Source organism: Podarcis erhardii (genome assembly GCF_964252035.2).
Source record: "Podarcis erhardii genome assembly, chromosome: 2".
Taxonomy (NCBI): Eukaryota; Metazoa; Chordata; class Lepidosauria; order Squamata; family Lacertidae; genus Podarcis; species Podarcis erhardii.
The window spans coordinates 116,449,582-116,470,580 of record NC_138498.1 but is presented as its reverse complement, the minus strand read 5'-3'; the positions used below and the strand labels follow the sequence as shown (position 1 = coordinate 116,470,580).

Genomic DNA, 20,999 nt, shown 5'->3' with positions numbered 1-20,999 from the left:
AGAACTATTTCCTGTCTTCTTACCTATGAATTACATTTCTGTTCCACACTCCCCTCATCAAGCCCACCACAAGATATATTGCTTTCACGCACACAGCAACCCTGCGAGGGAGGTTTTGCATAAAGATGGTGACCAGCTTTAAGTTGCCCAATCGGCTTCACGACTGAGGAGGGATTTGAAATGTCCCTGGCATTTGTGGACCTAGATCCTTGGACTCCAGCTCCCATGAGCGCCAGCCAGCGTGGCCAACGGCTAAAGAAGACGTGAGTTGCAATTTCACATCATCTGGAGGGGCCACAGGTTACCCAACAGGTTCGTTTTCAGCGCCTTGACCTTCTCCTGGTGCAGCTGCCCTTGGAACTCCCTTGTACTGGATGTGCTTTGTCCTGTGGTGCCTCTGCAGGTTGGCCTTCTTCAGGACGGAGAGGACCTCACCACAAATGAGGCACACGGGCATGCCTTTCAGCTCCACAAAGAAATAGTCCTGTGTCCATCTTTTTTGAAAATGCGGCACTCCAAATCTATCTTCCTCTTCTTGTGGACACATTGATTGTGTCCAGAAACAGACGGAGCTGTTCTCATATGGGAGTCCTATGCTGCCTATAGCCAGCCCTGGTCAGCAAAGTGTCTGCAGCACTTTGAGCCATTGAAGTTTCTGAGCTCTTTTCAAAGGAAGCCGCAGGTACAGTGTGTTAAAGTAACTCCTATGCAATGTGGCACCAGACTGCTTTCTTTTTTTGTAATTATCTGTTTGTTTTAAATTCTATAGCTTAAATTCTCTTGATGCTTGTTTTTTTGAGAAGGGCCTCTTACAGTCACAAAGCAATGATTTTAAGTGCAGCTCCATAACACTGATTGCGCCCTCACACTGCCCCTATACGGTTTATTAAAGTATCTGTGATTTTTCCCCTGTGTGAGTTTGTTGATGTCTTCTAAATGCTCCATAGTGCCTGTAGCTCTTTCCACATTCAATACATTTTAATGGTTTCTCCCCTGTATGAGTTCGTTGGTGTATTCTAAGGGTTCCACTTGTACTGAAGCTCTTTCCACATTCAATACATTCAAATGGTTTCTCCCCTGTGTGAGTTCGTTGGTGCATTCTAAGTGTATCATTTCGATTGAAGCTCTTTCCACATTCAACACATTTAAATGGTTTCTCCCCTGTATGAGTTCGTTGGTGTATTCTAAGTGCTCCGCTTATGCTAAAACTCTTTCCACATTCAATACATCTAAATGGTTTCTCTCCTGTGTGAGTTCGTTGGTGTATTCTAAGTGATCCACTTTCACTGAAGCTCTTTCCACACTCAAAACATTCAAATGGTTTCTCCCCTGTGTGAGTTCGTTGGTGTATTCTAAGTTTTCCACTTTCACTGAAGCTCTTTCCACACTCAAAACATTCAAATGGTTTCTCCCCTGTGTGAGTTCTTTGGTGTATTCTAAGTTTTCCACTTCGACTGAAGCTCTTTCCACATGCCGTACATTCAAATGGTTTCTCCCCTGTATGAGTTTGTTGGTGTCTTCTAAGTGTATCATTTCGACTGAAGCTCTTTCCACATTCAACACATTTAAATGGTTTCTCCCCTGTATGAGTTCGTTGGTGCATTCTAAGTGTTCTGCTTATGCTAAAACTCTTTCCACATTCAATACATCTAAATGGTTTCTCCCCTGTGTGAGTTCGTTGGTGTATTCCAAGGTCTCCACTTTTACTGAAGCTCTTTCCACACTCAAAACATTCAAATGGTTTCTCCCCTGTATGAGTTTGTTGGTGACTTCTAAGTGCTACACTTTCACTGAAGCTCTTTCCACACTCAAAACATTCAAATGGTTTCTCCCCTGTGTGAATTCTTTGGTGTATTCTAAGTTTTCCACTTTTACTGAAGCTCTTTCCACATGCCGTACATTCAAATAGTTTCTCCCCTGTATGAGTTTGTTGGTGTCTTCTAGGTGCTCCAGTTTCACTGAAGCCCTTTCCACATTCAATACATTTAAATGGTTTCTCCCCTATATGAGTTCGTTGGTATCTTCTAAGTGCTCCACTTTGAGTGAAGCTCTTTCCACATTCAATACATTTAAATGGTTTCTCCCCTGTATGAGTTCGTTGGTGTATTCTAAGTGTATCATTTCGACTGAAGTTTTTTCCACATTCCGTACATTCAAATAGTTTCTCTCCTTTGTGACTTTGTTGTTGTATCCTCAATTTCTTTGTTTTCCCCCATAAATTCACATGTGGCTCCATAGAATTCTGACTTTCATCTTCCTCACCTGTTTGGGAGTCTGGGAGGAAAAAAAAACCTGTTAGACTTTCAAGAAAGACAAAAAGGGAACTGAACACATGTCAATCCCAATCTGCACCTTCTCTCGTTTTAACACCTTCATTCTCCACTATCCTCTCTAGGTTCCAAATTTTACGAAAGCTGATGAGACAGTGGCAAGAGCAAAACATGATCACTCTATTCAAACTTAATAAGGCAGCATCGTTTTATAATACAGATCTATGCTGGAACTGGTTTATTAGACACATCTCTATTTTTATTTCTCAAGTGAATGATCTCAGGCTCGACTAACAGTGTCTCCTTTGTGAAATAAATAAAACTTAAGTGCTACATGTAACTGTAAAAATATTGCAATATATTGGAACCTAAGAAGAGCCTGCTGGATCAGGCAAAGGCCCACCTAGTCCAGCATCCTCTTCTCACAGAGTCCAACCAGATGCCTGTGGGAAACCGGCAAGCAGGATTGGAGCACAAGAGTCTTTTCTGCCTTCCTGTGCTTTCCAGAAACTAGTATCAAGAAGCATTATTGCCTAGACCATGAGGGCAGAGCAGAGATATCAGTCTTATCCTTTTCTTCAAGCTATCCAAGTTGCTGGCCATCACTGTCTCCTGTAGGATAGATTCCATAGATGAACTATGCTTCTGTTTATTCATCAGCCCTTAAAGGCTGATAAATGTATTATGGCCTAAGCTTTTGTGGGCTGCAGTCTGACAAAGTGGACTCTTGACCAGGAAAGCTGGTGCCACTATAAACCTCTGAGTCTCTTTGTTGGCTTTGTGTACTTATTTTGAAATTTGCACCAAGGTTGTACCACAGTATTTCCATGGAAGCTTAGGGACGGACAAAATTACAGGGTGTCAGCTCCGTGAATCTCAAGCCTCTCGTGGCTCCGCTGACAGAGCCTGAGAACGCAAGAGATGTGATTCAGTTGGGATGTGAAGCAGGGGAGGAGCAGCCAAGCTGCAGCAGGAGGAAAGAACAAAGAAGCAGGAAGAGGGGGTGCCGGGGGGCACAGACTGTTATCTCCAGTTTGAGCTCTGACACAGAGACCCTGGAAATAGCCTGTCCAAAAAATCATAGGCTCAAGAGAATCTGTGAGAAGAGGGGAAAAGAAAGCGAAAGTGGGGGCTTCTTTGCTGGAGGACTCGGCAACTGCAAGCTGAGATGAACAGGCTGAAGACTGAGCTCCACAGTGATTTGTGAGTTTGAGCAATAAACCTGAGATAATTACTACTGGAGTTGTCTCGCGTCTGTGCGTGAGAAACAAGCCATTACACAGGGGCGCTATAAATTATAATCCCACTCCCTCCCTCCCTCCCTCCCTCCCTTTCACAAACAACCCCAGTCTGTAAGATTGGCAAGTTTACACAGTTTGTTTATCAAACCAGCCACTCTTGGACTTTATATGCCCAATCCTAAGTGCAGAGCCTCCATCCACAGGAATTGTGTATCATGATAACGGGTCCTTTGTCCCTTAAGTCCACCAAACTGAGAAGGTGCATGCATTTATTGTTTTGATGCTAGTGGAATGTATCATTCTGACCCTGTCTATAAAAAATAAGAGTAATAGAAACAATTTAAATACATTAATTATAAATAATTATGTGAAGCGTTTCATTCCCCTTCACCGATTTTTCAGGATTGGTGTGCAACATCATTATCATCAATTATTCTTGCCATTGAAATAACACCTAAGATTTCAAAGCCTGGAGGAAGAAAATCTGCCCCCACTACTTTAGGAAAAGGATTCAAGTAACAAAGAGCTGCTTTGGAGAAGGCCTCACTCTTTCCTTCTTAATGTCAGGAACTTCCATTTGTCTCCTTTCCATCTTTTCCTCTTTCTCCCTCCACCATCTATCCCTGTCCCCATCTCCTCTCCCCTGGAACTCACCAGATTTCTCCAAGGGTCCTGGGAGGGAATGCTCAGAGGTTGTGGGGAGGGATGCGGGAGACAGCCTGACCAGGTCAACCGTCCATCTTCCTCCTTCCATCCTGGCCAGGGTTGCAGGTTCAGTCTCAGCTAGGTTTGCAGGTTCAGCTTCCTGAGGAGCGCAGAATCCAGAGCAAGTTGCAGCTTCCTGGGAGGGAGGGAAGAAGAAGAAGCCAAGGGAGTCTGAGAGCCCCTGCAGGGATTCTCCTGCCCAAGACATTCTGCTGCCCCTGGAGAAGCCCCAATTGGGCACCCCCTAGCGGAAAAAAACGCTAATTGTATCCTTAAATTCTTCAGAGCACAAGGGGGTTTCTTCATTCCCGCAGCTCTAAAATTATACAAGGCCAAAACTTTGGCACAACTGCTCTATGGTTCCTTTTTGGCTCCACCTTCCTCTGCTTTCTCCCCACTTGAGAGAGTTCAATCTAGACTTCTTAGAGCTCTCTTCCAAGTCCCCAGATGTGTCTCAAACGCATGGGTTAGATTGGAAACGGGGATGATGAGAGTGGAGGCTAGCATCTGCCTAACATCCATTTACAAATGGCTGACATTGAACCTGCTCCCCCGAGGGATAGCCCCATTGATCCCATTGATTCCAGTCGGGCTGGCAGACTGCAGTCCTGAACACCCTCCGGAAACTGGGTTTTGCCCTTCAAGCCCTTCTAAGTCTGGGCTTGGGCCAGGGAAAAGCTACGTTCAGGCAAAGAATATTAGACACCGAGAGACAGCAGGACTGTGCAAGGTAAAATTGGAGAAATTGAGAGAGATATAGCCGCACTGGCAGCATATCTCTTCTTTCTCGTATCTAGGGATGCAAGAAGGGCCTTTACACTCGCCAGAGGCTCGGCTCTTCCCTCGCTGGTCCTGGATGAAGCCTTTAGAAGGGTCCCGTATGCTCAGAGACTTTGCACCTGTCCATTGGGAGAGATAGGAAGCCCAGAACACTTGTTCTTTAAATGTCCCTTTTATGAAGAGGCACGTGGTAAGATCATGGATCCCCTACTAGAGAGGCTAGCCGACCTCCCGCAAAAGCAAAAAATTGACCTTTTGTTGTTAGGCAAAGATCAGAAGATGACCTGGATGGTCGCCAGATTCTGTGTACATTTCTGTAGGCGCAGACCATCGCCCAACTCAAGATAGTCCGACATGAAAAGCACCAAACACGGTTCCATGGGTGACTCTGAGACAACTCCCTGGGACAGTTTATTGTTGTACATTGTTTCTACATTTAGCGTTGAACATTGTTTTAATTGTCTGTTTTAACCATATTTGCACAGCAGTTTCTAATGTTGTGAGTGTCCTCTATTTAAGAGGCTTCTACTCTGCAGTCTCTTATAGTTGTTTTAACTGCGAGTCTTTTAGTTTTTATGCTCTTACAGTTGTTTTAACTGTGTGTCTTTGTTTGTTTTTAGTTCTTATCTGTTTTAATTATCAGGTTTTTTTATCCATCCATTATCCGTGTTTAATCTTGTATTTTATTTAGATGTTTTATCCTATGCCTGTTTCCATGTCCTAATTTGTTCTAACAATTATTGGTTAAAAAAATCCTAACTGCTATTTTATCTATATGCTTTTTTAATCCTGGCCTATGACCGTAATAAAGTTCATTCACAAGTGGGCACCCCCTTCCCAAGAGCCTCCACCCATTTTCAAATACCTTTGGCAATTCCTTTCACCTGCCTGTCCCACCTCCCTTCCTAAGGCTGGCATGGTATGCACATTAGTGGCCTGAGAGTAGATCCCTTGGAACTTAAGAGTTAATCTGCCAAGGACTGCTCTGAATACATGGGTGGCCCTTGCATGGAGAAGAAGGAAGCCCCTTGCTTGCATCTGGACCCCCTGGGAGAGGCGGGGGATCCGCCCACTGCTCCCTCTGCCCTCGCTGCCTCCTCCTCTGCCCTCCTGCCCTGCAAAAACCCTTTGCTCTTGTTCCTCAGGGGAGAGAGGCAGCTGATGGAAAGAGCCTTCAAACCCATCCGTTTCCTCCTCTGCTCCCCCTCCTGTCCTTTTGGGAAACAGGAGTAAACAACTTAGATGGCAAGTTCGCAAGATAAGCACTTTGGAGCACTGCTTGCTCCCACTATGTGTGTGTTTGGACCTAGAGGACAACTTGCATGTGTGTTTGGACCTAGAGGGCAATTCTTTAAAACTGAAGGCCATTTCTACAAAATGGAAGACTTCCGAAGGCAGCCTTTTACAAGGAAATTTTTGATGTTTTTTATTTTGTTGGAAGCTACCCAGATGGGCTGAGGCAACCCAGTCAGATAGGCAGGATGCAAGTAATAATAATCGGCGGTTTGCATCCCTGCGATGGGTGAGCTCCCGTTGCTCGGTCCCTGCTCCTGCCAACCTAGCAGTACGATAGCACGTCAAAGTGCAAGTAGATAAATAGGTACCGCTCCGGCGGGAAGGTAAACGGCATTTCCGTGCGCTGCTCTGGTTCGCAAGAAGCGGTTTAGTCATGCTGGCCACATGTCCCGGAAAGTGTACGCCGGCTCCCTCGGCCAATAAAGCAAGATAAGCGCTGCAACCCCAGAGTTGGTGACGACTGGACCTAATGGTCAGGGGTCCCTTTACCTTTTTAAGCCTGTCCTGCTAGTCATGCTGATCAGAGACTCTGTCCAAACAACCCCTTCGAACGCAACAGGGCTTCCTATTTTTACTGCTATCAGTGGGATCAGTCAAACCACGAAGCCACTGATCAACCAGAGTTTCCTGTTTTGACCAAGCACAGTTTGAAGTTAGCTTAATATCCCAGCTTATTCCAAAGCTGGCAGCTGTAGTTTCCTGGTTTGGGCAAAATGGAAAGTTTGTTAGTTATGGCTCATAAGCGATTGCCTGGTTTCATCACAGTTCACCCTCAGGGCCGGCCCAATCATGAGGTAAGCTGGGACAATTAGGTCAGGAGGCAGATGCAGGGAGATATGGGACCAGCACGTTCCCAGCTCCCCTGTTTGTTAGCCTCGCTGCCAGTGCAGGACCACAGCTGGTAAATTTGTGCAACTACCCATGCAGAGTCCTTCTCTTTTCCCCTCTCTCACTAAAGGTTGGGTGGGGGTCCTTCCTGGAGTGATGCATTCTGGTTGTGGGGGCCAGGAGACTGTGGTGGTGGCGGCTAGAGTTTTTAGTTTTAAACTTGGGTCAACTTAGGCTTTAGCATAACTTTGCTGCAGCAATGCATTAAAAACTGTTCCTATTTTTAACCCAGCTTCTCAGGCTGTGATTTAGTCATCTGAACCTGGCCATTATCTTAATAAATCTTGCAACAACCTTGCAAGGTAGGCCAGTGTTACTCTATTTGAACTGCACATGGCAGTGCTGAGGCTGCAAGACGTGCCAAGATTTCTACCCCAGTGGGGAGCAAAAAGAGCATTTTGGAAATGGAGGAAATTTAGAGGAGGAAAATGGAGGTTGGTGGAAGGACCCCTCTTCTGACGTAGCTTCTGCTCTGATGAAATTCCGAGTACCCTGTGGTTGCTTTATTAAAGTAACAACATCAGGAGATATGATCGCAAACCTCCCATGTGTAAGAAAGTTTGGTCTAGCAAGCCTTTTTAAAATGGATTAGAGAGAAAGTGCAGGGAGGAGGAATATTCACCACCAAAGGTAAACAGAACCTCCATGTCAAGAGGCAGTGGAGCTGTGACCTCCAGGTGCTGGAAACCCAGGTGAGAGGAGGGCACTTACCTTTCCCAGAAGCCCCTCAGTGTCTGGGAGGAGGGTCTGGTCTGTCCCCCCTGCTCTCCCACTGGGCCACCGACTGGCATCCGCAGCTCCCCTGAAGGAGAGGACACCATCCCCGGAGTGGGGAGAACTGGGAGCCTGTGGGGTTTCCCACCCTGAACGAGGGGGCTGCATCGTCTTCAGGAAATCCTGCTTCTGGGCATCCCAGTGCTGCTGCGGCTGCCCCTCCTCTGGCTCCTGCTTAATCTGACATAAATCTGCCCGAGGCAGAAGATCCCTGATGGTCCCAACTTGGCCGGTAGGAGGTTTCTTTCCTTTGCACTCCAGTCTCTCCCTTTGAATGGGTCTCCTGGGTCCCTGCTCTTCCATTTTTATGCCACCCTGCTGGAAAAGAAATAAACACAAAGTAAAATAAAACCCAAGAATAAAAACAAAAGCACATTTTTTAACCATTTGCCAGTTTTTGAAATATATTATTACTCTTTCTATTTCTAATGTTCAGGATGTGAATGACAATCTTTATGTCACCCAAACAACTCCACCCAAGGACGAGGGGAAGTTATCCAAAGACTGGGGGAAACGGTTTATGGAAGTACAAATAATATTTTTGGGGGGGGGGGGACCAAGGCAGTGGGAGGGAAATCCAAAAACAACCCAGAGAGAGGACTGAGCATGTTCAGTGGACAGGGAATGCTGATCCTGGCTGCAACTTCTAGCATGTTGGAAAGGCAGCAACAGATCTTTGTATATGAATAAGGCTGCAACAGACCCACCAAACATTTAAAGTACATGGCTTCACCCAAGAAATCCTGCCAGCTGCAGTTTGTTAGGGGTGTTGAGAACTCCAGCAATAAACTACAGGTCCCGTGGTTCTCTGGGGGAAGCCACGTGCTTTAAATGTATGGGATCTGCACAGCCCAAGAAACTGACAAAAGGAATATTGAACAACAAAATCTAACAACCCACTCCAAAATATTTTATATTTGATGGTCATAAACTCTCTTGACTGAAGACACTCTAACTTGCAGTCCATTGGCTGCATATGGCTTCCCAAGCCTCAGGGTGTGTCCTGCTAGTCCCTGCCGTTTCCATCTCCTGATCTGATCATAGGATGAAGATCTCTGCCTGGTTTTTGTTTCAAACACTACAGATTGTGGACAAGACGGAGTGCTTCCGGAAGTGGCAGAAAGATATATCTAAATTTGTCTGGCAGGGCAAAAAGCCCAGAATTAAGTTTAAGATATTAACAGATGCGAAAGAAAGAGGGGGCTTTGCCCTGCCAGACCTAAAGTTGTACTATGAGGCCGCAGCTTTCTGCTGGCTAAAAGACTGGCTACTTCTCGAAGACACTGACGTACTGGACCTGGAAGGTTTTAACAATGCTTTTGGTTGGCATGCATACTTATGGTATGACAAGGTTAAGATCAATAAGGCCTTTAAGAACCATATTGTCAGGAAAGCAGTGTTTAATGTCTGGACAAAATACAAAGACTTATTGGAAAATAAAACTCCAAGGTGGCTTTCACCTCTGGAAGCTAAGGCCCGAAAAAGACCCAATATGGAGGCCAAATGGCCAAAATATTGGGAAATATTAGAAAAAGATGGAGACAATTGGAAATTGCAGAGTTTGGAGAAAATGAAGGATAAAGTGCGAGACTGGTTACATTACGCTCAGATTAAAGAAGTTTTTAAAAATGACAAAAAGTTAGGGTTCCAGGTGGAGAAATCGAAGTTAGAAACAGAATTGTTAGAACCAAAGACTAAGGTACTATCTAGAATGTATAACTTGCTGTTAAAATGGAACACACAAGACGAAATGGTTAAATCGGCTATGATAAAGTGGGCACAGGACATTGGGCATAACATTATGTTCGAGGACTGGGAAAGGTTATGGACCACTGGGCTGAACTTCACTGCATGTAATGCTCTGAAGGAAAATGTAATGAAAATGATATATAGATGGTACATGACCCCAGTTAAACTTGCCAAAATATACCATTTGTCTGATAATAAATGTTGGAAATGTAAAGAAAATGAAGGAACATTCTTTCACCTCTGGTGGACATGCCCTAAGGTGAAGGCCTTCTGGGAAATGATATATAATGAGCTGAAAAAGGTATTTAAGTATACCTTCACTAAGAAACCAGAGGCCTTCCTTCTGGGTATTGTCGGCCAGAAGGTGCTAAAGAAGGACCGAACATTTTTTATGTATGCAACAACGGCAGCAAGGATACTCATCGCAAAAAATTGGAAAACTCAAGATCTACCCACACTGGAAGAGTGGCAGATGCAGCTGATGGATTATATGCAACTGGCCGAGATGACTGGCAGAATCCGAGACCTGGGAGAAGAGAGGATCGAGGAAGACTGGAAGAAATTTAAGATGTATTTACAAAAACATTGTAATTTGGTTGAATGTTAAGAAGGATGCTAGATTATAAAAAATTGGCCACCACTAAATTAGATTTAAATTTGATGATAAGTGAGATTAAAGAAAACATAATTTTTTTGGAGAATTTCTAGATTATATTTAAATGAGTGGATATAAGATCGTAAACAAGTTGATAATTTGCTTGGAAAAACCTTTTAACGATGTAAATGGGAGCGGGAGACGTGAGGGAGTCCAAAGAAGTGATGAAACTACGTTGTGATAGAAATAAGATTGTTTATTATTTTTGCATTTGTATTCAAAAACTCTAATAAATATTTATTTTAAAAAAAGAAGATCTCTGTCTGTCCTGGAGAGAAAGATGCCTAAGGGGCCCTTAGAGAGATCTTTTCAACTCCAATTTCAGCACAAACCAGCACAGTGCTGAAATGGGGCAAAAGGAAAATAAATGATCCCTCTGGCTGCTCTTTAAAGAGGATTTCTATGTATGCTAGATGGCATGTCTGTGAGTGTGTGCAGCACCTCTGGCGTGTGTGCATGTGACTTTATGGTCTGCATCTCTTTTCTGTGTGCGCATGCATGTGCATACATTGGCCACAAAGCTCACTGGAATGTGGCCTCCAGAATCAATGCAGCTTTAAGCCCAAAAATGTTCCTCCTGCTCTATCAGAAAGAACAATCAAATCTAAAGACTATCAGGAGGAGAGAACTCCTGGATCTACAATGTTCTCAATATCCTATGGACACAAACTGCAATGAGATTTCCCTTTAATTGCTTTGAGATTTTTTCCCTTAAAAATATGAAGCAGTATAGAAATGAAATGAGTAATAATCTGAAAATGAATAGCTAATTTCAATTTCGCCTTCCTCAGTCTTTAACAATACTGTCTTCAACGTTTTTATTATCATTAATTCATTTCCATATGCCACACTTCTTAAGAATCCTCCTTTCCTCTGCATTCTCTAAACTGTCACCCACTTCAACCCTCAGCCTTCAACTCTGCTGCCTTACTGAGGAAGGTGGAAATAAAACAATTAATGAATAAATAAGTCTCACTTATTTACAAGCAGACACAAGAGGTCACTAGCTTTGACAGCTTGGGAAAAGATCAGATGCGTTCTCCGGGAAATAGATCTATTAGCTGTTTTATTAGCTGTGACAGATCAACAGAGCCTCCATGTGTAGGCACAGTGTACCTTGATTTGGGGAAGACAAAAGAAGCCATTTCCTTGCTAAATGAATCTGATGCACATCATTGCCACAAGATGCAGTGATGGTGGTGGCGACTAAGAGTGCTTTAGAAGGCGACCAATTCATGAAGGAGGGCGATAGATTTATCAATGGCACTGGCAGAGGAAGGGGGGGCAGGAGTAGTGGCCTGCAAAGGGTGTCAGGGGGCTGCAGAGTGAGAGGGGCACCTCCCTGTTGCACTGCTCTTCCTCCCCCCCCCGCCTCCCCTTCCCTCTCCGCCGTGGGGAGGACCGTGGAAGAGGACGGGGCTCCCTGCAGAGGGACAGGGAGAGGGGCGGCAAAAGCCCCAGCTACGCCGCTGATCCGTGAGCGACTATATGCATCGTCCACCGGGAAGCAGCAGCTGCCTTGGAGCCCTCATTCTGCACCTTGAGCTCAGGACTGAAGGGAGCAGCTCCCCAGGGTCTCCGGCAGGGTCCGGGCCAGCCTGAGCCAGAGATGTGGGCCCCTGTGCCCTCCTGCAGATGCCCTGCCCCTCCGCTGCGCCCCTTCCCCTTCCTGCCCCCTTGGGGGGGGGCGCCCTGCAGCCTCTGGCTCCACTCGGGGCCTCATCCTGCCAGGCCCACCTGCTCTCCCCCTCCTGCACCTCGGACTCCTCGCTCCGTCCCTGCAGCGGAATCCGGCTCCTCTCCGGGGAAACTCGCCAGGCCACGGGGCCGCTGCTCCTCCGCTCTCCTCGGCGGGGACAGGAAAGGGCAGCCGCTCTCGAGTCCCCCTGGCTGGCCCCCTTTCCTGCCTCTCTGGGCATCGGAGCTCGCTGGCTGTGGGTTGGGCCCGGGGGGGCTGCCAGGCTGGATGCGCCCCCTTGCGCTGTCCCTCAAAATTTATCCTTTCATTGGAATCTACCTGGCATCTTCTCGGATATCCAGAATGTTGCACAAATAAGTCTCCTTGTGATCTGATGTGCAGTCAATGGTTTCCTTATCAGAAAAATATTTTCAGAAAGCTGGGAGATGCCACCCTGCAGCCATAGCTGTCAATTTTCAGATTTGAAAATAAGGGATCAGCAGCCTCACCTGTCCCGGGGACAGTCTACTGGATATCTAACAGTCCGGAATAGCACCTGGAAATGGCATTGGAATAAGGGAATTTCCCGCAAAAAAGGGAAGGTTGACAGCTATGCCTGCAGCCCGAATGTGTAGCTGGAGGAGACAGTCCAGTTCCCAGCTCTGCTGGTTGGGATCATGCAATCACTTCGCTCCAGCAACCGACCTTTCCAAACCCTCCAACATTTCTCTGATGAAAATAGGAACATCCCATTCCATAAATATAATTTTCCTATTTATATACCGCACATCTTATTATGTTGACCCAGCCACTCTGGGAAGTTTCCAACATATATAAAAAACATAATAAAACATTAAACATTTTCAAACGTCCCTATACAGGATTGCCTTCTCAGAGGGCCCGGGGGTTGGATAACTCCATTCCCTCCAGCATTTCTTCAATGAAAATAGGGAGACCCTAAGGAAAAGCGGAATATTCTGGGATCAAATCAGAAACCAGGACAGCTTCTCTAAATCAGGGACATCCCTGGGAAATAGTGGCACTTGGAGGGTTTCTCTTTCCCTGCTTTTTCATTCGCTGCCTCTGGTCTCCTGCATCCATTTAGCAGAGGAGGGGAACGGTTTTGGCCTTCATACTTCTCCCACCCCACCCCCAATATAACCAAAAACACACACACCATTTTGGAGTGAGAACCAAAAAAATAAAATCATTTTATTATTTTATTACTTATTTTTGCAGTTCAATCTACCGTATCTATAAATTTTATTGTTTATAGCCAATAGCCACCACAATACAATATGAGCACAAATCACACAGCTGCAAAACAAAAGCCATTGCATGCTCCAGGCCAGGATAAATCTATAGCGTCCAAAATTAATTTTCACATTTCTTTCAATGGGAAGGATATAGGGCAGCAGAGTCCAGGTGTTGAGGTCCAGATTAGAGTTTCTATCATCCTTGACTGTCTGCCCTGCTGGCTGAAGCTGATGGGAACTGGACAACAACATCTGGGGACATCTCAATGGTTATTCTGTGATATACAGAATCTACAAAGGATTAAGGCACTGATCCAGAAGAGAATGAACTGAGAAGAGGCCCCACTGAATTATCTGAAGTGAAGCAGAGGAAGATCATTATATAATAATATTAATAATAATAATAATAATAATAATAATAATAATAATAATAATTTATTTATACCCCGCCCATCTGGCTGAGTTTCCCCAGCCACTCTGGGCAGCTTCCAATCAAGTGTTAAAAACAGTACAGCATTAAATATTAAAAACTTCCCTAAACAGGGCTGCCTTCAGATGTCTTTTAAACATAGGATTGCTGCTTATTTCCTTCACATCTGAAGGGAGGGTGTTTCACAGGGTGGGCGCCACTACAGAGAAGGCCCCCTGTCTGGTTCCCTGTAACCTCACTTCTCGCAATGAGGGAACCACCAGAAGGCCCTCGGCTCTGGATCTCAGTATCCGGGCTGAACGATGGGGGTGGAGATGCTCCTTCAGGTATACAGGACCAAGGCCGTTTAAGGCTTTAAATGTCAGCACCAACACTTTGAAGTGTGCTCAGAAACGTACTGGGAGCCAATGCAGATCTCTCAGGACCGGTGTTATGTGGTCCCGGCAGCCACTAAATGTTAATAAGCAGAAACCTGTGCAGAAACAGAGACAATATGGCTGATGTGAAAGAAAAATATTTCATAACAAACTATAAGAGAATTCAAGGGGGAACGTGTTATTCTAAAGCAGCAATGCTGCAGCAAGCAAAGGCTCTAGCAGCTCAGACAGCTGCTTGTGGCTGCAAAGCCAGACAGGATGTTTGTGACTGTTGCCATGGAAACAAAGGGGCAGTCCATTCTCCTTATTGAGCACAGGATATGAGCTCAGTGTGTGTCATATGACCTGTACAGGATGTACATGGGTGGAGTTAGGAGTTTCTCTCTGTTTGTTGAAGAGAGCAGACATCTTTTACTGTATGGCTGCTAAATACAGGAATAAAAGCATGTAGTTACATTTCTGTCTGAGTCTGATTCCCCTCCCTGGGGATATGCAGGGAGGAGGAGAAGGAGGAGAAGCAGTTGGTGTGTTTTTCTCACAGCCTGAGGAAAATCGCCGGAACGGACCTCGTGTGTTTTTCCTGCCGGGAGTTGCCGGAGGGAGGTCTAAGGAATTCAGCCGGTGCCTGGACAGATAGGCACATACCTCTGACCGAGCTAGAATTCCAACAGTGGTAGCAGATGCCGGTTGCTGGTTTTCTTCGATCCATGGGAGTCTGCATCAAGAAGTGGCAGAGCTACTGTATTCATCGCTCCATGGAAGCCTGAGGTGAGAAAGCTGATTCTCTGCAGCCAGAAGCTGACCAGAGGAAGCTGAAAGTCAAGCTACGGAGCCCAGGTATGAGATTTTCGGGCTTAGAAGTGTGAATGCAGATTGATTCATTCTCTGCTTCAAGGGAGCAACGTTTACGAATAACAGCTCCGAGAGAGAAGAGCTCTGCATTCCAAACATTCTTGTGGTTTTTCCTGTCCAAGGAAAGGAATGCTGTTGCTTAGCAACGCAGGCCAGTTTCACGAGAGGGCTGGAAGTCAGGCTATGCCTCAGAGAGGCAAAAACAGCCTATGTTTTGACTAGGCCCTTATGAACACTTAGAAGGGGACTTTCCAAGCGGCCAGTGTTATAGCTGCCAGGTGCACAAGAGTGTAAACAAGCCAGCTATTGGATTTTAGAGGCTTGTGTTTGAGAGTCAATGCAAGGACTCAAAATGGATGCAAAGAAGGGAGGTCTGCCTTCTCCACCCCTCCTGACCAGTGACAATTATGCATCTTGGTCTATTAAGATGAAGGCCTTGCTGCAGAATCAGAGACTGTTTGGGGTGATTGAGAACCCCATCCCTGCTGCACCAACGCGTGCTTGGGAGTCACAGGATGTGAAGGCCAGAACTGCTATAATTCTGTGCGTGTCAGACTCTCAGCTTATTCATATACAGTGGTGCCCCGCAAGACGAACGCCTCGCAAGACGCTTGACAGCTGTAGCGCTAATCCGCTAAGCTGTCAATGGGCTTGCTTCGCAAGACGAAAAAACCACTAGACGAAGAGAATCGCGGAACGGATTATTTTCGTCTTGCGAGGCACCACTGTACAAGATTTACAGCACGCGAAAGATGTTTGGGACACGCTGAGAAGGACATATCAGAGAGATGCAGGTTCTTCAGCGTTGCTGTATTTTGAGAAGCTGACCAACCTGAGGCTTGATGGAGATGTTCAAGCGCACCTGACGGAAATGAAATTTATGCGTCAGCAGATGGTTGAACGCAATTTCCGTCTGCAGGAGGAAGTGTTTTGCTTCATGGTGATCAACAGTCTGAATCGGACTTACAAAACAGTTGCCAGTCAGCTGGGGTCCCTCCCAGCGCAAGATCTAACGTCGGACAGGGTCTTTGCCTTGGTTCTGAACGAACAGGACAGACTAGCTGCCCTGGAGGTCAAGGACAGGGGAGACAAGAACGGAGTTCTAACACCCCCACTGCTGAAGCTACTGGAGGAGACGCTGTAGCTTTGAACGTTGTCTGATGTCACAATTGTGGACAGACTGGGCATCTTCAGCGGTACTGCAAGAAGCCACGTCAGCACAGAGGAGCCAAGGCGAACTCCACAAAGTCTGATGCGTCAGACAAAGGTCACACCAAGCCAAAGGCAAAGACTGCAAAGGCTTTGATGTTGCTAAAAGCCACACCAGAAGCAGGGAATTTCTTTGTCCTAGACACTGGGTGTACGCAGCATATGTGTCGACACCGAGGACTATTTTCGTCGTTTAAGAAGCAAAGCTTCGCGGTGCAACAAGCCAACGGTCAAGAGCTAGAAGCCACCGGAATTGGGACTGTGTATCTTCAAAGTCTGAACTTGACTATAAACAATGTTTATTTGGTTCCAGAGTTGAAGTACAATCTGCTCAGCGTATCACAGATTGCCAAGAAGGGACTAAAACTGTCCTATGATGATCAACACTGCGAGATCTACAAAGATGGAGAGTTGTATCTTTCTGCCAAAGAGAAAGATGGACTGTATTTGTTGACTTTTGATCAAAGTGATTACATGAAATGTAATTCTTGTGATTCTAACATTATCTCTTTTGCAGGTGTAGCCAAGAACACCAAGCAGGTCACCTCGAGGGTCGACAAGGCATTTCAGCGGGTGTATGCTGATGTGATTGGTCCTTTAGCACCATCTAGAGGCAATGCAAAGTATTACCTGATATGTGTTGATTCTTTCACAGGTTTTGTCTGGATTTATCTTTTGGAGAGACCAAAAGACGCCTTAGAAAGGTTTAAAGAGTTTTGTGGCAAAGTTAAAAATATGCATGATGCTGACATAGATTGTCTGTGCACAGATGAGAAGCCAATTTTTCTTTTACAGGATTTCCAGAGGTTCCTGAAGAAGAAAGGGATAAGACACAAAATTGCTAGTTCCGAAGAAGCTTGGAACAGATGTGTCTGTGTTAGGGTGAACAAAGAATTGCAAAAGGGAATGGAAGCGCAATTGCTTAGTTCACATCTGCCACATGAGTACTGGGCTGAGTCGCTAATGTCATTTTGTTATACGTGGTTGAGAAAGTTTTCAAAAGAGTTGGGATGTTCTCCTTTTGAGAAACTGTTCCACAGACAACCTTCTGTTGCCCATTTCAAGGTTTTTGGGTCTCATGTGAGGACAGAAGCTCCGGGTGGAGTTAAGAATGCCAGAGGCATTTTTGTGGGTTATGAAAAGGGTCTCTACAGAGTAATTTTGTCTGAATCTGGTAAGGTGATTCTCACAAAATTTATAGAGAGTACCCCTGAACAGGAGAGAGTGATTGTTCACACATTTCCCACAGGTGATGATGATGATGATGAGTTTGATCTTATTGAGTTCAGTAGTACTGATGATGACAGCGATAGCTCAGACAGCTCAGTTGTCACAGTCATTGAGAGGAAATCTCACATAATGACTAGACCCTCAGAAGAGGAGGATGAACCACTGATTAAGCTTAGTACTGGTTCTCAAGAGAGTTCAGAGGCTGAACCAGAAAGCAGAGAAGAGCAGCACCTCTTACGTAGGTCTGAGAGAGCAACGAAGGGTGTGCCACCCAAGAGGTATTCAAAGGAGTTTGCCAACCTAGCTATTACATGTGTTGCTGTTGTAAACGACCAAGGACAAATTGAAGCTGTGTCTGAGTCAGAGACAAAGGCACAACAGAGAGTTGCTAACCAAGGTAATGCAGAAGCACTCATTCCTTGGAAGTCACACAACCAGAGAGGTACATTGGTAAAACCAGTGGCAGATAGTTCCAAGGGTGGAACTGAAACAACAGGGGAATGTTATAAGTATAACAACTGTTTGTTTTCTTCTCTGGATGACGCTTTGCTCGCAGCACGCATGGATACTCTAGGGGGAGTATGTTATTCTAAAGCAGCAATGCTGCAGCAAGCAAAGGCTCTAGCAGCTCAGACAGCTGCTTGCTGGTTTTCTTCAATCCATGGGAGTCTGCATCAAGAAGTGGCAGAGCTACTGTATTCATTGCTCCATGGAAGCCTGAGGTGAGAAAGCTGATTCTCTGCAGCCAGAAGCTGACCAGAGGAAGCTGAAAGTCAAGCTACGGAGCCCAGGTATGAGATTTTCGGGCTTAGAAGTGTGAATGCAGATTGATTCATTCTCTGCTTCAAGGGAGCAACGTTTACGAATAGCCATCGGGATAAGTCCGGGAAGTCCTCCATGGTCTCATCGACGGCGATCTCCTCTGCTTCCATCTCTTGGGAGGTGTGTTCGAAACCTGGAGCCACCCCCAAATCACCCAAGACCCCCTCTCCCCGTCGCCTGGGGTGACACTGCGTGCCAAGGTTCCTTCGGCAGGTCTCTGCGCCAGCCCACTTCGGGTTGGTCCTCCCACCAATAAGATCCTCCCGTGCCAAACCCTGAGAGCGATCCCTCTGGGGAACTGGTCCCCGGAGCCGTCTCCTCAGCGGAAGAGAAACCCTGCAAAGTGCTGGCTGAGAGTGTGGGTGTGAAAAGATATTCGTCGAAATAATCCGCTGGCATGGGTTTGTGCGGGAAAATTGTATGGAATTCTTCCTTGAGCCACTGCTCCTCCACTGCATAATGCGCTTCGACTTGGTAAGGCCCTAGCTGCTTGTGTCCTAGCTTCTTCTTGGCTAACGATCTGGCCAGGACTGCCTGGGCTGCTAACCAGACCCAGTCCCCCACCCGGATGTCCTCTCCAACTCTCCTGTGTCGGTCTGCCTGCACTTTGTAAGCTTGTTTTGCTAGCTCTAACTGCCTCCTGAGCTGCTCGTGGACCTCCTGTAACTCCGCTGCCACTGCCTCTGCTCCCTGCGGCTCCCCCTCCCTCACCTTCTCCAAACCCGGGAAGGTTCTGGGATGTCGCCCATTGTTGGCGAAAAACGGTGTCACCCCCGTGGACACGTGCTTCGTGTTGTTGTAGGCAAACTCGGCCAGCGGTAGGTAGTGCACCCAGGTCGAGGGCTGCTGGTTCGCGTAGCATCTCAGGTACTGCTGCATGACGGCGTTGACCCTTTCTGCCTGTCCGTTGGTCTGCGGGTGTCTCGCCGACGCCAGGTTGACCTTGACGTTCAGGATGCCCATCAGCTTCTGCCAGAAGTTGGAGATGAACTGGCGCCCCCGGTTGGACAGGATAGACCGTGGTAGGCCGTGCACCTTGAACACGTGGTCTATGAACAGCTTGGCGGTCTGCTCGGCTGTGGCCACCTTCGCGCAAGGAATGAAGTGGGCCATCTTGGTGAACAGGTCTACTACCATGAGTACTGCTGTCTTTCCCCTCGAACTGGGCAGATCAGTGACAAAGTCCAGAGCCACCCTCTCACGGTTCGAACGGTGTCTGTAGCGGTTCCAACAGTCCCGCCAGTGGCCTGTGTACCGGCTTGGCCCTTTGGCAGGTGTTGCACCTATTGACATAATCCGCGACCTCCCCCCGCATCTTGGGCCACCAAAAGTCTCTGGCTACTAATTCCACCGTCTTCTCTTTGCCGAAGTGCCCAGCACTGGGCGCGTCGTGCAACTGTTGCAGTACTCTCGCTCGGAGGTCGTCTCCCGGCACGTAGAGGGCCCCTTTGCGGATGAGCAGTCCGTCACGTATCTGGAACTCGTCGCCCCTTGCCGTGCCGCTGCGCACCTCCTCCATCTTGGCTCGAGCGAAGGGGTCCGTCTGCAGCGCGTGACGTACCGTGTCCAGGTCCACCGTGGCTGAGGCGCATGCCCACGCTTCCGGTGCGAAAATGTGCTTGGCCGCCGCCGGTGCCTCTTCCTCTAGATACTGCGGTTTCCTGGATAGCGCATCCGCCATGATGTTGCTGTCTCCCGGGATGTATTCTATCCTGAAGTCGAAATCTGCAAAGAACTCCGCCCAGCGGATGTGCCTCTGGTTCAGGAACCTCGCCGTGCGCCAGTACTCCAAGTTCTTATGGTCCGTGCGGACCTGCACTGTGTGTTTGGCTCCGATGAGGAAGTGCCGCCACGCCTTGAAGGCTGCATGAATGGCCAGCAACTCCCTGTCCCAGATGGTGTAGTTCTGTTCCGACTTGCTGAGTTTCCTGGAGTAGAAAGCGCACGGCCTCCAGTCCCCCTGGTGGTCTTGCTGCAACAGGACGGCCCCCACGGCTCTGTCTGAGGCGTCCGTCTCCACCCTCATGGGCCTGGTGGGGTTCACATGTAGTAGTTGTTCTTCGGACGCGAAGAGACGCTTGAGTTTCTGAAAGGACTGCTCCGCCTGCTCAGTCCAGATGATCTTCTTCTTCTTGGAACTGAGGGTGTCGGTGATGGCCGCCGTCTGCATAGCGAAACCCTTGATGAATTTGCGATAAAAGTTGGCAAAGCCGACAAAACTCTGGACCTCCTTCCGATTGCGCGGGCTTTTCCAGTCCAGCACCGAATGGACCTTGGCGCTGTCCATGGCGAGTCCCTTGTCGGACAGCTTGTAGCCCAGGAAATCCACCTAGGTCCTGTCGAACTGGCACTTCTCCAGCTTGGCGTAAAGCCTGTGGTCCCTCAGCCGCTGCAGGACTTCCTTGACATCTCTCTCGTGAGCCTCCTGCGACTCCGAGAAGATCAGGATGTCGTCCAGGAAGCAGACGCACTTCTTGTAGAGGAGACCCGCTAAGACGTGGTGCATGAAGGCCTGAAAACAGTGGGAACCATTCTGCAATCCAAAAGGCATAACTCTATATTCATAGGTGCCTAGTGGCATAAACATGGCCGTCTTCCACTCGTCGCCTTCCCTCACGCGTATGAGATTGTACGCTCCGCGTAGATCCAACTTAGTAAAGATGCGACCCTTCCTCACCGTCGCCAGCAGGTCGTCGATCTTGGGCATGGGGAAGGCTGAGGGCTTGGTTTTCGAGTTCAAGATTCTGTAATCAACTACCAGCCTCTTTTGGGGCATGTCCCGCTTCT

The 20,999-nt window shown here is 47.1% G+C and overlaps 1 protein-coding gene and 1 long non-coding RNA gene across 5 annotated transcripts in view; one reads left to right on the top strand and one right to left on the bottom strand.

Moving 5' to 3' along the window:
• The first annotated feature begins 205 nt into the window (after positions 1 to 205).
• Positions 206 to 20,999, top strand: part of LOC309337403 — a 31,203-nt gene continuing 10,409 nt past the window's right edge. The window contains exon 1 of the long non-coding RNA XR_014154261.1: positions 206 to 300. This is a non-coding gene — a long non-coding RNA (uncharacterized lncRNA). The remainder of the gene's footprint in view (positions 301 to 20,999) is intronic.
• On the bottom strand, positions 880 to 12,286 carry LOC309336649 (uncharacterized protein). 4 transcript variants are annotated; one of them, XM_081852748.1, is made up of 4 exons: positions 12,116 to 12,286; positions 7,892 to 8,272; positions 4,166 to 4,352; positions 880 to 2,274 (listed from the first exon to the last, which is right to left on the bottom strand). In XM_081852748.1, the coding sequence occupies exons 1-4, from the start codon at positions 12,275 to 12,277 to the stop codon at positions 887 to 889; spliced, it is 2,118 nt and encodes a 705-aa protein (XP_081708874.1). In that variant the 5' UTR covers positions 12,278 to 12,286; the 3' UTR covers positions 880 to 886. The 4 variants fall into 4 exon arrangements, with proteins under 4 accessions (XP_081708874.1, XP_081708875.1, XP_081708876.1 ...); XM_081852749.1 differs by having other exon boundaries at positions 7,892 to 8,269; XM_081852750.1 differs by lacking the exon at positions 12,116 to 12,286 and adding an exon at positions 11,475 to 12,003.